This window comes from Cetorhinus maximus, chromosome 9 (genome assembly GCF_964194155.1).
Source record: "Cetorhinus maximus chromosome 9, sCetMax3.hap1.1, whole genome shotgun sequence".
NCBI lineage: Eukaryota > Metazoa > Chordata > Chondrichthyes > Lamniformes > Cetorhinidae > Cetorhinus > Cetorhinus maximus.
In genome coordinates, this window is record NC_135887.1 from 23,490,759 (window position 1) to 23,504,339 (window position 13,581).

General features: G+C 47.3%; 1 protein-coding gene across 1 annotated transcript in view; it reads right to left on the reverse strand.

The window, feature by feature from the left end:
• The window catches only part of LOC144684449 (transient receptor potential cation channel subfamily V member 3-like), a 41,502-nt gene that overhangs the window by 11,800 nt on the left and 16,121 nt on the right, over positions 1 to 13,581 (reverse strand). The window contains exons 11-14 of the mRNA XM_078548240.1: positions 12,280 to 12,569; positions 9,678 to 9,854; positions 8,603 to 8,803; positions 3,216 to 3,305 (exon numbers count right to left, since the gene is read on the reverse strand). Coding sequence (XP_078404366.1) covers positions 3,216 to 3,305; positions 8,603 to 8,803; positions 9,678 to 9,854; positions 12,280 to 12,569 — 758 coding nt within the window. The remainder of the gene's footprint in view (positions 1 to 3,215; positions 3,306 to 8,602; positions 8,804 to 9,677; positions 9,855 to 12,279; positions 12,570 to 13,581) is intronic.

Here is a 13,581-nt window from a genome sequence, read left to right on the forward strand (position 1 = left end):
GGAGCTTTACTCTGTATCTAACCCCGTGCTGTACCTGTCCTGGGAATGTTTGATGGGGACAGTGTAGAGGGAGCTTTACTCTGTATCTAACCCCGTGCTGTACCTGTCCTGGGAGTGTTTGATGGAGACAGTGTAGAGGGAGCTTTACTCTGTATCTAACACCATGCTGTACCTGTCCTGGGAGTGTTTGATGGAGACAGTGTAGAGGGAGCTTTACTCTGTATCTAACCCCATGCTGTACCTGTCCTGGGAGTGTTTGATGGAGACAGTGTAGAGGGAGATTTACTCTGTATCTAACCCCGTGCTGTACCTGTCCTGGGAGTGTTTGATGGGGACAGTGTAGAAGGAGCTTTACTCTGTACCTAACACCGTGCTGTACCTGTCCTGGGAGTGTTTGATGGGGACAGTGTAGAGGGAGATTTACTCTGTATCTAACCCCATGCTGTACCTGTCCTGGGAGTATTTGATGGAGACAGTGTAGAGGGAGATTTACTCTGTATCTAACCCCATGCTGTACCTGTCCTGGGAGTATTTGATGGAGACAGTGTAGAGGGAGCTTTACACTGTATCTAACCCCGTGCTGTACCTGTCCTGGGAGTGTTTGATGGGGACAGTGTAGAGGGAGCTTTACTCTGTATCTAACCCCATGCTATAGCTGTCCTGGGGAGTGTTTGATGCCGTCACTGGGTGTCTGAAAGGTAATGTGCCAATTCCCTGTGCTTTTCTCTAACAAGAACGAATTATATTTCTATAGCACCTTTAATGCGGTAACAGGTCCTAAGGTGCTACATTGGAACATTTTTCAAGCAAAATTTGACACTGAGTGACATGAAGAAATAATAGGGCAAGTAAACTAAAGGTTGGTCAAAGGGAGCATCTTTAAGTAGGAGAGAGAGGTGGTTTAGGAGGGGAATTCCAGAGCTTAGGTCTCAGGCAGCTGAAGGCATGGCCACCAATGGTGGAGCGATTAAATTCAAGGATGCTCAAGAGACCAGAATTAAAAGACCACAGAGATTTCAAGATACACAAAATTCCCAGCAGAAGAGGTATTTTGAAAATGTTAATGGAATTATTTTAAGATTTTAAATTCGGGGGACACCGTGGCTATCATTAATGATGAACGTGAAATCTGGCCAGTGACTGGGTTGCTTCAGTTATGGCTTGATTTGTTTGAGAATTTAGAATTGGTTTATACAGTAAAGACCACAGGTTGGAGAAGATGGTCGTGAACTGCTCTTTGTTGAAAAGTTAAAGGTGTTGCAAGGGTGTGTTCTTTTTAGATACAATTTCTAATTCTTTTTCTTGCTGGATTTTAAAAATAAACTGAAGTCGTCTTAAGATAACTGGTAGACTGCCAGACAGCTACAATATACAAGCTTGCATTTCACCAAGTGGGATGAAACAGAACAGACAATCAACCCCTTGAGGTGCGTGAAAGACCCCATCTTCTGTTGGCTTTACACTATCTTGAAACTTTTCAAATGTTTCTGAGATGAGACACCAAAATGCAATTACCTGTTCTAAAAATAATGCCTGCAGCAGAGATGGATGAATCAAATTCCCCTGGAATATACAGCCAGCAGGGTTCTTTAAGAGACTGTGTTACTTAGCAGGAGAGAGATCAGAGATCAGGATGCTGTGCTGAAAACAGGCTGCAAAAGCTGTTTGCCCTCTCCCTCGAAACTATTGTGCCCGGGTTTGCAAAGTAACCATCCTGAGGAAAGAAATCTATCACAAACCGAGATCTTTTGTGAATTAAACATGGAAACCTGCTCCATAAAACCAGGAAGACAACCAAACAAAATGGCTGCAATGTGGAATCACCGCATCGAGGTCAGCCAAACAGCTAACTGTATTCTCCTTCGTTTTCTCTTCTTTACGAACTGCACAGAGTCCTTAAGCCTATCCTCTTATTCTACCATCTGTACTGGTGTGTGTGCGTGTGTGTGCTTGAGTGTGAGTGTGTGAGAGTGTGTGTGTGTGTATGTGTGTGTGAGTGTGTGTGTGCATGCATGTGTGTATGCATGCGTATGTGTGAGAGTGTGTATGTGTGAGTGTGTGTGTGAGAGTGTGTGTGTGTGAGAGAGTGTGAGAGTGTGTGTGTGAGAGTGTGTGTGAGTGTGTGTGTTTGAGTGTGCATGTGTGAGAGAGTGTGAGAGAGAGTGTGTGTGTGTGTGAGAGTGTGTGTGAGTGTGAGAGTGTGTGTATGTGTGAGAGTATTTGTGTGAGTGTGTGTGTGAGAGAGTGTGTGTGTGAGAGAGTGTGTGTGAGAGAGTGTGTATGTGAGTGTGTGTGTGTGAGAGAGTGAGTGCGTGTGTGTGTGTGTGTGTGAGAGAGAGAGAGTGTGTTCTTTGTTTAGTCTAAGAAAACCTGCCTGATTAATTCTTCACAAACTGAAAGTGTAAACAGTGAGACTCCTGCAGCTTTGGCAAAGCACATCCTCTCTAATTTCACAAAAAACCCCTCTTATGGTCAGAAATAAAAACAGAAAATGCTAGACAAACTCAGCAGGTCTGACAGCATCTGTGGAAAGACAAACAGAGTTAACATCTCAAGTCCGTATGACTCTTCTTTAGAACTAAAGCGAAATAGAAATGTGATAGATTTTATACTGTTTAAGAGGGGGTGGAGCAGGTGGAGCAAAATAGAAGGTCAGGGGTAGGTGGGAGCTCAGGGGAGATTTGGCAAAAATGTAATGGACACAAGACAGAACAAGGATCAGCGCTGTTTGAAAGCAAAACATAAGAACAAGTCCTTGTTCCTCGTTCCATTATTAACACATCCTGCCTTCTGACCTTTAGGCCACTATCATCACCTTCTTTAGTCTTTAACACTACCATTAACACTCCCTTTGTCCTATGTCCATGACATCTTTATCAAATCTCTCCTGAGCTCCCACCTATCCTTGACCTTCTATTTTGCTCCACCTGCTCCACTCCCTCTTAAACTGGATAAAATCCATCTAATTTCTACTTCTCTTTAACTCTGAAGAAGTCACACAGACTCAAAACATTAACTCTGTCTCTCTCTCCACAGATGCTGCCAGACCTGCTGAGTTTTTCCAGCATTTTCTGCTTTTATTCCAGCATCCGCAGTATTTTGCTTTCATCTTCCTGTTACGATCAGACCTGGAGTGGTAGAATAGGGGAGTCATTTTGAACCCTCCTCATGCAGTTGTACCAAGGGCAAAGCACACACAATACAGTAAAACCTACCTCCTTAATCAGAAAGTACACAGCAGTCAACAGTATATAACTCTGTGCCCGAAAGAGCCTGGGCAGATAACTCAATGCAGATATCGGGGTCTGTGCAAAATCAGAGGAGAAGGTAATCAATTAAACTCATTTAAACATTCATCAAAGATTAAATACACTGTTATAATTGATTCTAAACTATCCTCCTCACAGTTTACCGTGCTTCCAAGTTTTGTATCATCCACAAGTTTTGAAATTGTTCCGTATGCATCAAGGTCCAGGCCACACTGACCTTTGGGGAGCTCCAATACAAACCCTCCTCCAGCCCGAAAAACATCCATTAACCATCACTCTCTGACTCCTGTCACATTTATAGGATGTGTGCGTCGCTGGCAGGACCAGCATCTATTACTCATCCCTGACTCCCATCGAGAGGGGGCTGAGCCACCTTCTTGAAAACAACTGAGTGGCTTTCTAGGCTATTGCAGAGAGCAGTTAAGAGTCAACCACCATTGTGGTGGGTCTGGAGTCACATGTAGGCCGGAGCAGGTAAGGACGGCAGATTTCCTTCCCCCCTAAAGCACATTAGTGAAACCAGATGGGTTTTTATGACAATCTGGTCGTCTCATGGGCCAGGATTTTCTAGCCGTCGGGCAGGCCCCGGCGGGAGTGGGCAGCCGCGGAGCTGACCGCCGCCCGCGATTGGCTCCACACCGTGATTTCACGCGGGCTGGCCAATTAAGGCCCGCCCTGCGTGGATCCCGAGCGGTAGCGGCGCTACCTGTGCGGGCGGGGGGGAGGAGGGAGAGCAGGCCTGGCGCGCAGTTCACACAGGCGCGAGAAAGAGCACTTCAATCTCCCTGAGGCACGGAGTTGCCTCTCCCCAGGGAGATTGAAGCGCTTCTTGAAAAGATTATTAAATATAATAAAAATTCAATGAAACATGTCCCCTCATGTGACTGTGTCACATGAGATGGGACAGGCTTTTCATTTCAAAGGAAAGTTTTTATTTAATTTGTAGAAGCTTTAGGAAATCTCATCCCGCTCGTGGATGAGGTTTCCTAAAAAACGTAAAGGCCGCTTGGCCTTTTCGCCTGCCCACCAACCGTTAGGTTGGACGGGCAGCGTAAAATTCAGGTTAATTAGGTCCTTAATGGCCTTAATAGGCCTTTCAATTATCAGAGGGCACGCAGCCAACTCCAGCGCACGCCCACCCAACGAAATATCGCGAGACTGCGCGATGATGTTGGGACGCACAACGAATGTAAAATTCTGCCCGTGGTCACCCATTACTGAGACCAGCTTTTTATTTTTGATTTTATTTAATTAATGTTTACATTTAAATACTGTAATCTAGCGAGGTAGAATTATTGTCAATAATAGTTATTACTAGTTAATAAATCTTTGAATGTTTGGATTCAATGCTGTGATCCTGATTTGTTTTGGGGATTGAAAAGTCGGGAAGTTATGTTAATCCTGTAGTGAACCTTGGTTTGACCATAGACACTTAAGAGCACTGCGTGCAGGTCTGGTCACCTTTTATGAAAAGGATACGGAGGCACTGGGGAGGATGCAGATGACGTTTACAAGGGTGATATCAGAAATGCATGGGTATACATATCAGGGAAGGGTTGACAGGCTGGGCCTCCTTTCTCATGAAAGAAGAAGGTTGAGGGGTGACAGAATAGAAATATTTAAAATTATGAAACGTTTTTGATAGAGTGGATACAGAGAGAATGTTTCCTCTTGTGGGGAAGAGCAGAACTAGAGGCCGTCAGTAGAAGACAGTCACCAAGAAATCCAATAGGAAATTCAGAAGAAACTTCTTTACCCAGAGGGTGGTGAGAATGTGGAACCCGCTATCACAGGGAACGGTTGAAGTGAATAGGAATGCAGGAGCAGGAGGAGGCCATTCGGCCCCTCAAGCCTGCTCCACCATTCAACTGGATCATGACTGATCTTCTACCCCAACGCCATTTTCCTGCGGTATCCCCATATCCCACGGTGTCATGAGTATCTAGAAATCTATTGATTTCTGTCTTGAACACGCTCAATGACTGAGCCTCCACAGCCCTTGCAGGTAGAGAATTCCAAAGATTCACCACCCTCTGAGTGAAGAAATTCCTCCTCATCTCAGTCCTAAATGGCCTGTCCCTTATGCTGAGACCCCCCCACCACCCCAGCCAGGGGAAACATCCTTCCTGCATCTACCCTCTCGAGCCCCTCAAGAATTTTGTAAGTTTCAATGAAATTATCTGTTCAAAACTCAAAAGAAAATAGACCAAGTTTCCTCAATCTCTCCTCATAGGGCAATCCTGCCATCCCAGGAATTAGTCTGTACTCTATGACAAGCATATCCTTCCTTAGGTCTCACCAAGGCTTTGTACAAATGAAGCAAGACATCTTTACTCCTGTACTCAAATCCCTTTGTGATGAAGGCCAACATACCATTTGCCTTTCTAATTGTTTGCTGTACCTTCCTAGCTTTCAGTGACTTATGAACAAAGACACCCAGGTCCCTTTGGACATCAACATTTCCCAACCTTTCACCATTTGAGAAATGCTCTGCAGCTCTGTTCCTCCAACCAAAGTGGATAACTTCACACTTATCCATATTATATTCCATCTGTCGGGTTCTTGCCCATTCACTCAGCCTGTCCTAATCCCCTTGAAGCCTCTTTGCATCCTCCTCACAACTCACATTCCCACCTAGTTTTGTGTCATCTGCAAACTTGGAATTATTACAATTGGTCCCAACATCCAAACCATTGATATAGATTATGAACAGCTGGGGCCCCAAGTACTAATCCTTGTGGCACCCCACTAGTCACAGCCTGCCAACCTGAAAATGATCCATTTATTCCTACTCTCTGTTGCCTGTCCATTAACCAATCCTCAAACCATGTTAGTATATTACCCTCTATCTCATGTGCTCTAATTTTGCTTCCTAACCTCCTGTGTGGGACCTTATCGAAAGCCTTCTGAATATCCAAAGGCACCACATCCACTGGTTCCCCCTCATCTATTCTGCTACTAACATCCTCAAAAAATTCTATAACAAGCTTGTCAAACATGATCTCCCTTTCATAAATCCAGGTTGACTCTGCCCAATCAGATCATTATTATCCAAGTATCCATTTATCACATACTTTATAATAGATTCTAGCATTTCCCCACTGCTGATATCAGGCTAACAGGACTGAAGTTCCCTGTTTTCTCTCTCTCCCCCTTTTTAAATAGTGTGATGACATTTGCTACCTTCCAATCTGCAGGAACTGTCCCACAATTTATAGGGCAGAATCTCGCCCTTGTAGGGTGGGCTCGGTGGGGACGGGTGGGGGGGCGATCGAGGCCGGAGGGTGATTTCACACTGGCGGGCCTCAGTGTGAAACACGAGCATCAGCACTGCCTGTGCGAGGCGGGGGAGGCGGGAGGGGAGTGCGAGCGGGACGAACACGAACTTCGCGTATGTGCGGAGGTTCCACTTCGTAACGTCCCGGAGGCACAGAGCTGTCTGAGGGAGATAAAGAAATAAATAATGTAATGAAACATGTCCCCTCATGTGACTCTGCCACATGAGCAGGGACATGTTATTAATGAAATCTTCAATTTTTTATTTTATTTTTTATTTGATTTAGGAAACCTCAACCCGCCCGTGGATGAGGTTTCCCCCCAAAAAGTGCGAAGGCCCCTTGGCCTTCTCGCCTGCCCTGCCAACCGTAAGGTTGGACGGGCTTCGAAAAATTAAATTTAATTACCTTGTTAATGGCCTTAACAGGCCTTTCAATTGTTGGCGGGCGCTCTGCCGACTCTGGCGTGCGCCCACTGAACGAGATATCGTATGACTGCGCGTTGACGTTGGGACACTCACCCGATGTCAACCCGCGTCACTTTACGCTCGAGCGGGTCAGGCGCGCGCCCACCCGCCCACCGAGCTAAACATTTTGCCCATAGCATTTTGAAAGATGATCGCCAACGCACCCACTATCTCTGCGGCCACCTCTTTCAACACTCTGGGATGTAGATCGTCAGGCCCCAGGGATTTATCAACTTTCAGTCCCATTAATTTCATCCGTACCCATTTTTAAAATTAAAATACGAATTTCTTTCAGTTCCTCATTCCTTCTCATCCCTCGATTCCACAGTATTTCTGGGAGGTTTTTCTGGACGTATTTTCTCCATGAAGACAGACACAAGGTATTTGTTTAGTTTCTCTGCCATTTCCCGACTCCCATTATAAATTCTCCTGTCAACTTCTTGGCCATTTTATAAGATCCTTTGATCTAATACAATCTTTAACTTCCTTTGTTCGCCACGGTTGACTCCCTTTTCCTGTTGGGATTTTGTGCCTTGATGGAATGTCAATTTGTGGTAGACCATGAGCTGAATTTTACATGCTCCCAGAGGGAGTGTTTCCCACAGGGTGGGGCGGGGGCACATAAAATAGTGTGGAGGGGTGGGTGGGGGGGGCCTGTAAAATGGGGTGGCTGCCCAAACTACTACCTTCCCGCCCACCCCTGAGCTCACCCCACAAAACATCAGCCTGCCCACCATATTTAAATGAACAATTAAGGGTCAATTAGGCTTGTTATCAAGCCAATTGACCCTGATAATAATGCTGCCCACACCATAAAACGTTTGGCGTGGGCAGCAGGGTGGGAGTGAGAAGCCCTATTTTTCACCCCAAGTGATTAAAGGGTGGGAAGGAAGAGGGGGTGTGTCCCTCTTCAGGGGCTGGCCTTTGCCGATCGCAGAGCAGCCCCCCTTAGGTTGAAACCCACACCCCCTTCCTTCCTGCCTGTTCCTTCCCTTAAACCCATCCCCTCCCACCCTGCCCCTCTCCCTCACCTACACAAACCCTCCCAGCCCAAGACCCTGGACGATACCTGCTCTGGGGATCCGAGGCCTTGGGGTCCTTTCTCCTCCTGTCGTCTAGGCAGCGCCGGGACCGATGAAGCTGCCAGCCAATTGGATTGGCCGCCAGCTCCAGAGGGCGGGAACTCCGCCCTAATGAGGGGCTGAAGTCCCACTCGGCCCTCATTGGCCCGCCCCACAGCACTTTAAGATTTCAGGGGGTTCATGCCATCTGTCCCACCCCCCAACCCCACCCCCTGTATTATTCAGCCCTACGTATTAATACTAGCCATTGCCTGTCCACTGTCACACCTTTGAATATATTTTTCCAACCCACCGCACCCCCTCATACCTTCATAGTTTAGATTCAAGACGCTAACTTTGGATTGAACTACATAGTATAAATGTATTTGAGGGGTAGCTAGACAAGCATATGAGGGAGAAGGGAATAGAGGATTACGATGATGGATTTAGATGAAGAAAGATGGGAGGAGGCTCAAGCGGAGCAGAAATGCTAGCATGAACTGTTTGGGCCGAATGGCCTGTTTCCGTACCATATATCCTATCAGGTGGGAACACTCCTCCTGGTCCTGTGCTTTGCTTCTCTCAAGTCTGTAGGAGGCCATGAAGGTGAAGGTGATGATGTAGGTGAGGTAAAACAAGAAGCTGGCAATGAATAAACATGCACCAAAATCCTCCCACTTCTTCTGGAGCAGCTCATTCATGGGTTCCACACAAAGCATCTCGTGTCTGTTCTGGAATCAGCAGACAGACCATTAAACATCAGCCTGTCTGCACAGCAAACATATGTTTTCCACAACAATCCCTCCCCACCCACCCCACCCCCCACCCCACGCCCTTGCTGACTCTCGCTGTGGCAGAGTCACACACAGCAACCCTTAGACACTTCCTCCAACTGACCAGTCTTCATGCGTAAGCCCAGACGGGGCGTGTGGGGGGTGGGGGGGGGAGCTGCTGTTGGCAGCTATCCCACTACACAGGGCATCACAGCCAAACATATTGAATAATAATTATAAACATTCTCGATATGCAGGCATCAGCAGCAAGGAGGGGGAGGGCCTAGGAGGGGATGGGGGGGTAAGGGGAGGAAGGAAGGGGCGAGGGAGAATAGGAAGGAAGGGAGGGTGAAATGGGAGCAACCCCAAAAGGAAGGGAGAATACGGAAGCCCTAAAGGTGCCCCCTGGCTGAGATCAGGACACACCAGGAATGAAAGCTGGTATGCGGGCAGTGCCAATTGACCCTCTGGAATGAGAGAGTGGAGGTCAGGGAGTGTTGGAGGTGTAGGGGAGTGAGAAGGGGAAGGTTGTGAAGGGGGATGGATGAATGGGGAAAGACGGGGAGTGGTGGGAAGAGATAAGGGAGTGGAAGGGCATGGAAGAGAGGGTTAAGGTTAGAGGGAGAGGGGGTTGGAGGGAGGGGAGGAGGAGTGAGATGGAGAGAGGGGAGGAGAGGGAGTTGGAGGGGTGGGGCTGGGGAGAAGGAGGGGTGGAAGGGTGAGGTGAGGTTGGGGGTGGGGAATGGCTGATGAGGCAGTGGCACAGTTTGATGATTTATTCCTGCCATTCTCAAATGCCTTTAGTCAATTGGCTCTAGGAGTATAAACCTACCCTGTTCCTGCTGCTGTAGACAACCGTCTGAAGCACTGAATTCTCCTCAGTTGTATCGACTCCAGACAGGTCATATAAAGAACAAGACACTGGTCCATATTCCCACTCAGTGAACTTTCTAGAAAGGTGCTTGTACTTCTTCTGTTTTATTTCCCTTCCCAGAATATGTTTAAAGATCTGTAGAAAAGTGAGAAATGTTTAGTATCCAGGGGAGGCCTGGCCTGGCATATATGTCCAAAAACAACCCAACTTGGTCATGCAAGGTGTGCTTTCATTTCAGTCCCCCTGCCTCGCTAAGAAATGACAAGAGGAAACCCTGGGGAATAACTGGTGCAGGATGCGATCTCCCATCCAGAGCACCATAGGAATAAGAGGAGGCTATTCTGCCATTCAGTCAGATCATGGCTGATCTGTCCCTCAACTCCATTTATCAGTCTATGCCCCATATTCTGGGATACCCACCAAAATTCTGCTGATGTCGGTCTTGAAATTTTCAAGCCTCAAAAAGTCCCAGCCTCAAAAGCGTTTTGTGGGAGAGAGTTCCAGATTTCCACTCCCCTTTGTGTGAAGAAGTGCTTCCTGACATCACCCCTGAACAGCCTGGCTCGAATTTTAAGGTTCTTCCGCCCCTTGTCTACACACATTGTCACATAGTTTGAGAGTAAGGGGTCTCTCTTTTAGGACAGAGATGAGGCAAATTTTTTCTCTCTCAGAGGGTCATTAGTCTGCAGAATTCTCTTCCCCAGAGAGCAGTGGAGGCTGGGTCATTGAATTTATTCAAGGCTGAGTTAGAGAGTCAAGGGTTATGGGGGGCATTCAGGAAGGTGGAGTTGAGACCACAATCAGATCGGCCATGGTCTTACTGAATGGCAGAGCAGGCTTGAAGGGCCGAATGGCCTCCTCCGGCTCCTCAGTCCTATGTCCCTATGTTGTTCTGGATTTACCCGCCAGAGGAAATAATGGGGCAGTGCTTAACCCACAAAATGGGCAGATTTGGATTGGCTGGAATATTAAAATGCCAAAAAGTCTGCCTGTGGCCGAGGGTGGGTGGGCAGAGGTGAACAGGCTACCACCCTGCTCGCAGGAGGTGGGTTAGCAACTCAAAAATCATCTTGAGGCTGCGCTCGCCATATTCAACCATGGCTGAGCTTAGTCTTCAGAGAGAGGAGGAACTAAAGGAGGGAGAGGGCTGCTGGATCCACATGCATCACCAACACCCGCTACTGGACACCCACACACCCCTCTAACCTCCATCCAATCTGGACATGGCCAGAAAAGAGAGACAAATAAACGGGAATAAGATCCTGCCATTAACTCAAGCAAGGCCGGAGGGAAACCCAATCTTCCGGATTCATAGCCTTAAACCCACTCCCTCTCTGCCTCCAATTAAAATCCAGCCCTGTTTCTCTTGACCGATCCTACCAAATTCTTCAATCATTTTAAACCCCTCAATTAGATCACCCCTTAGTCTTCTATACTCCAGGGAATATAAATCTAATCTATATAACCTGTCCTCATAATTTAACCCTATTAGCCTCGGTATTATTCTGGTGAATCTGCACTTTTCCCCTTCCAAGGCCAATATGTTCTTCCTGAGATGCAGTGCCCAGAATTGAACTCAGTTACTGACCAGCTCGCTAGTGTGCTGTTTGCGAGGTACAAGCACAGCACTGGCTGCCTTTCCCACAACCCTTCTCCAACAACACTGAACATTCCAGTCAAAAACCTTGTAGTCAAAACACAGGAAAGGACAGGAAACTTGGAGATACAACAGGCAAACCTGGGAGAAGATCAGGAAACGCTTTGAAACAACAGGAAAACTCAAGATAAGATCAGGAAAATCAGAGATACAACTGGAAAACGTGGGAGATGATCAGGAAACTGAAAGAACAGGAAAATTCAGGGGAAGATGAGGAAACTCTGGGAAAAGGCAAAAAAGACTGGGAGAATAAAAGAAATCTCTGTGAAGGAAAGGAAAATTCTGGGAAGTTCCTCTCTGTCCCGCTGAAAGTACTCACGAGCACAGGAACTGACTGCAATAAGGTCGGCCCTCCCAACAACCTGTTTTTAAAATCTGCGATGTTGCCCATTCTCAGGGACTTGTCCAGTTCCCACTCGGTGTCATGGATTTGCCCAATGATCAATTGGGGGGATTTTTGGGGAGCAGGAGTGTTTGGTTGTGTTGGGTATGGTAGTGCAGCGGTTACGTTCCTGGTAATAATAATTTAGTCAAATCGGAGATCAAATCCCACAGGAGGTGGAGAATTTTAATTCATTTTTAAAAATCTAGAAATAATCAGCTGGTCTCAGTAAAAGTGCCCATGAAGTTGTCAGATTGCCATATTAACCCATCTGCTTCACTAATGTCCTTTAAGGAATGAAATCTGCCGTCCTTACCCAGTCTGGACCTGTCTGTGACCCCAGACCCACAGCAATATGGTTGACTCTTAACTGCCCGCTGACTGCACTCAATTGTACAAAGTAGTCCCACCTTCACAGTCTCAAAGGTAACTAGGGATGGCAGATAAATGCCAGCCTCTGCCAAGAATGCCCCCACCCTAAGGAGAGCCACGGCTTAGGAAGGATGCGCTTCAGAACGTACCCCAATCTTGCCCGTGTGAGCGGCCAGGCGCAGTGGGGTCAGGCCCTCGCGGTTGGTGATCTTCTCCAGGTTGACACTGGGATCCATGTCAGTGCACTTCATCAGGATGAAGTCGTACATGTCCGTCACAAAGCTCCGAGTGTCCGGCGTGTCGTAAGCGATGGACACCAGTGCGTGCAGCACTGTGTTCCCCGCCCGGTCCTGCGCCCGCGGGTCAGCGCCGTGGTCAATCAGGAAGGTCACAATGTCTAGCTGGTTGGTGCAGGCAGCCAGACTGAGCGGGAAACCCCCTGCATTGGGCATTTGGAGGGTCAATAGCACAACACTGTAAGACAAGTCTCCCTCACTGTGTCTGGTTGACATAAAATTCTCTGCCACTCCCCCCTCCCTTTCCCAGACGCTGTGACTCTCCCCTTACCATGAGAGATCAGCACTCCTCTCACCTCACGTTGACACGGGAACATTCCCTGGGTATTTGATTGCAGAGGGCATCACAGCCCTGTCCTGATCCTGTTCCTTTTTTATTCATTCATGGGATGTGGGTGTCATTGGTAAGGCCAACATTTATTGCCCATCCCTAATTGCCCGTGAGCCGCTGCAGTCCATGTGCTGTAGGTACACCCACTGTGTTGTAAAGGAGGGAGTTCCAGGATTTTGTCCCAGCAACAACGAAGGAACAGCGATATATTTCCAAGTCAGGATGGTAAGTAGCTTGGAGGGGAAAATGGTGTGCCTCATCCAATGTCCATTCTCGTGTATGTGTGTCTCCCATCGGGAGTCACTGGATCGAAGTCAGGGTGTGAAACGCTCACTGGTATTCCATTCCCCACTTCTTAATCCAGGGGCAGAGGTCGCTATAAATTCACCGGCTGGAACATAGCCAACTACAGATAGGGATCAAAACCCAACACTTTTCTATTCAGTGTGGCTGTGTTACTCAAAGCATTTTCCCAGTGAGACATGGGGAGGGAGCAAGGTCAATTGAAAGTTACTCTGTGACTTTAGACATGTTGTGAGTTGTGGATCCCACCTTTCCCAGTTCCCGAGTTTTAGAATCAACTGCACAAAAGGAAGGAAAAGTGACGATGGATTATCAAGGATCCTCTGTCCATCTACTTTGCTCTACCAATCTGTGCAGTTGTCACTTTACCAGCTTATCTGGTGTGTTCAGTTGTGTGTTCAGTTATCTGTCCACACCAGTCTTGCTGGGGATCTGAAACAAAAACAGAAAATGCTGGAAAAACTCAGCAGGTCTAACAGCATCTGTGGAAAGAAAGACAAAGTTAACGTTTTGAGTCCATT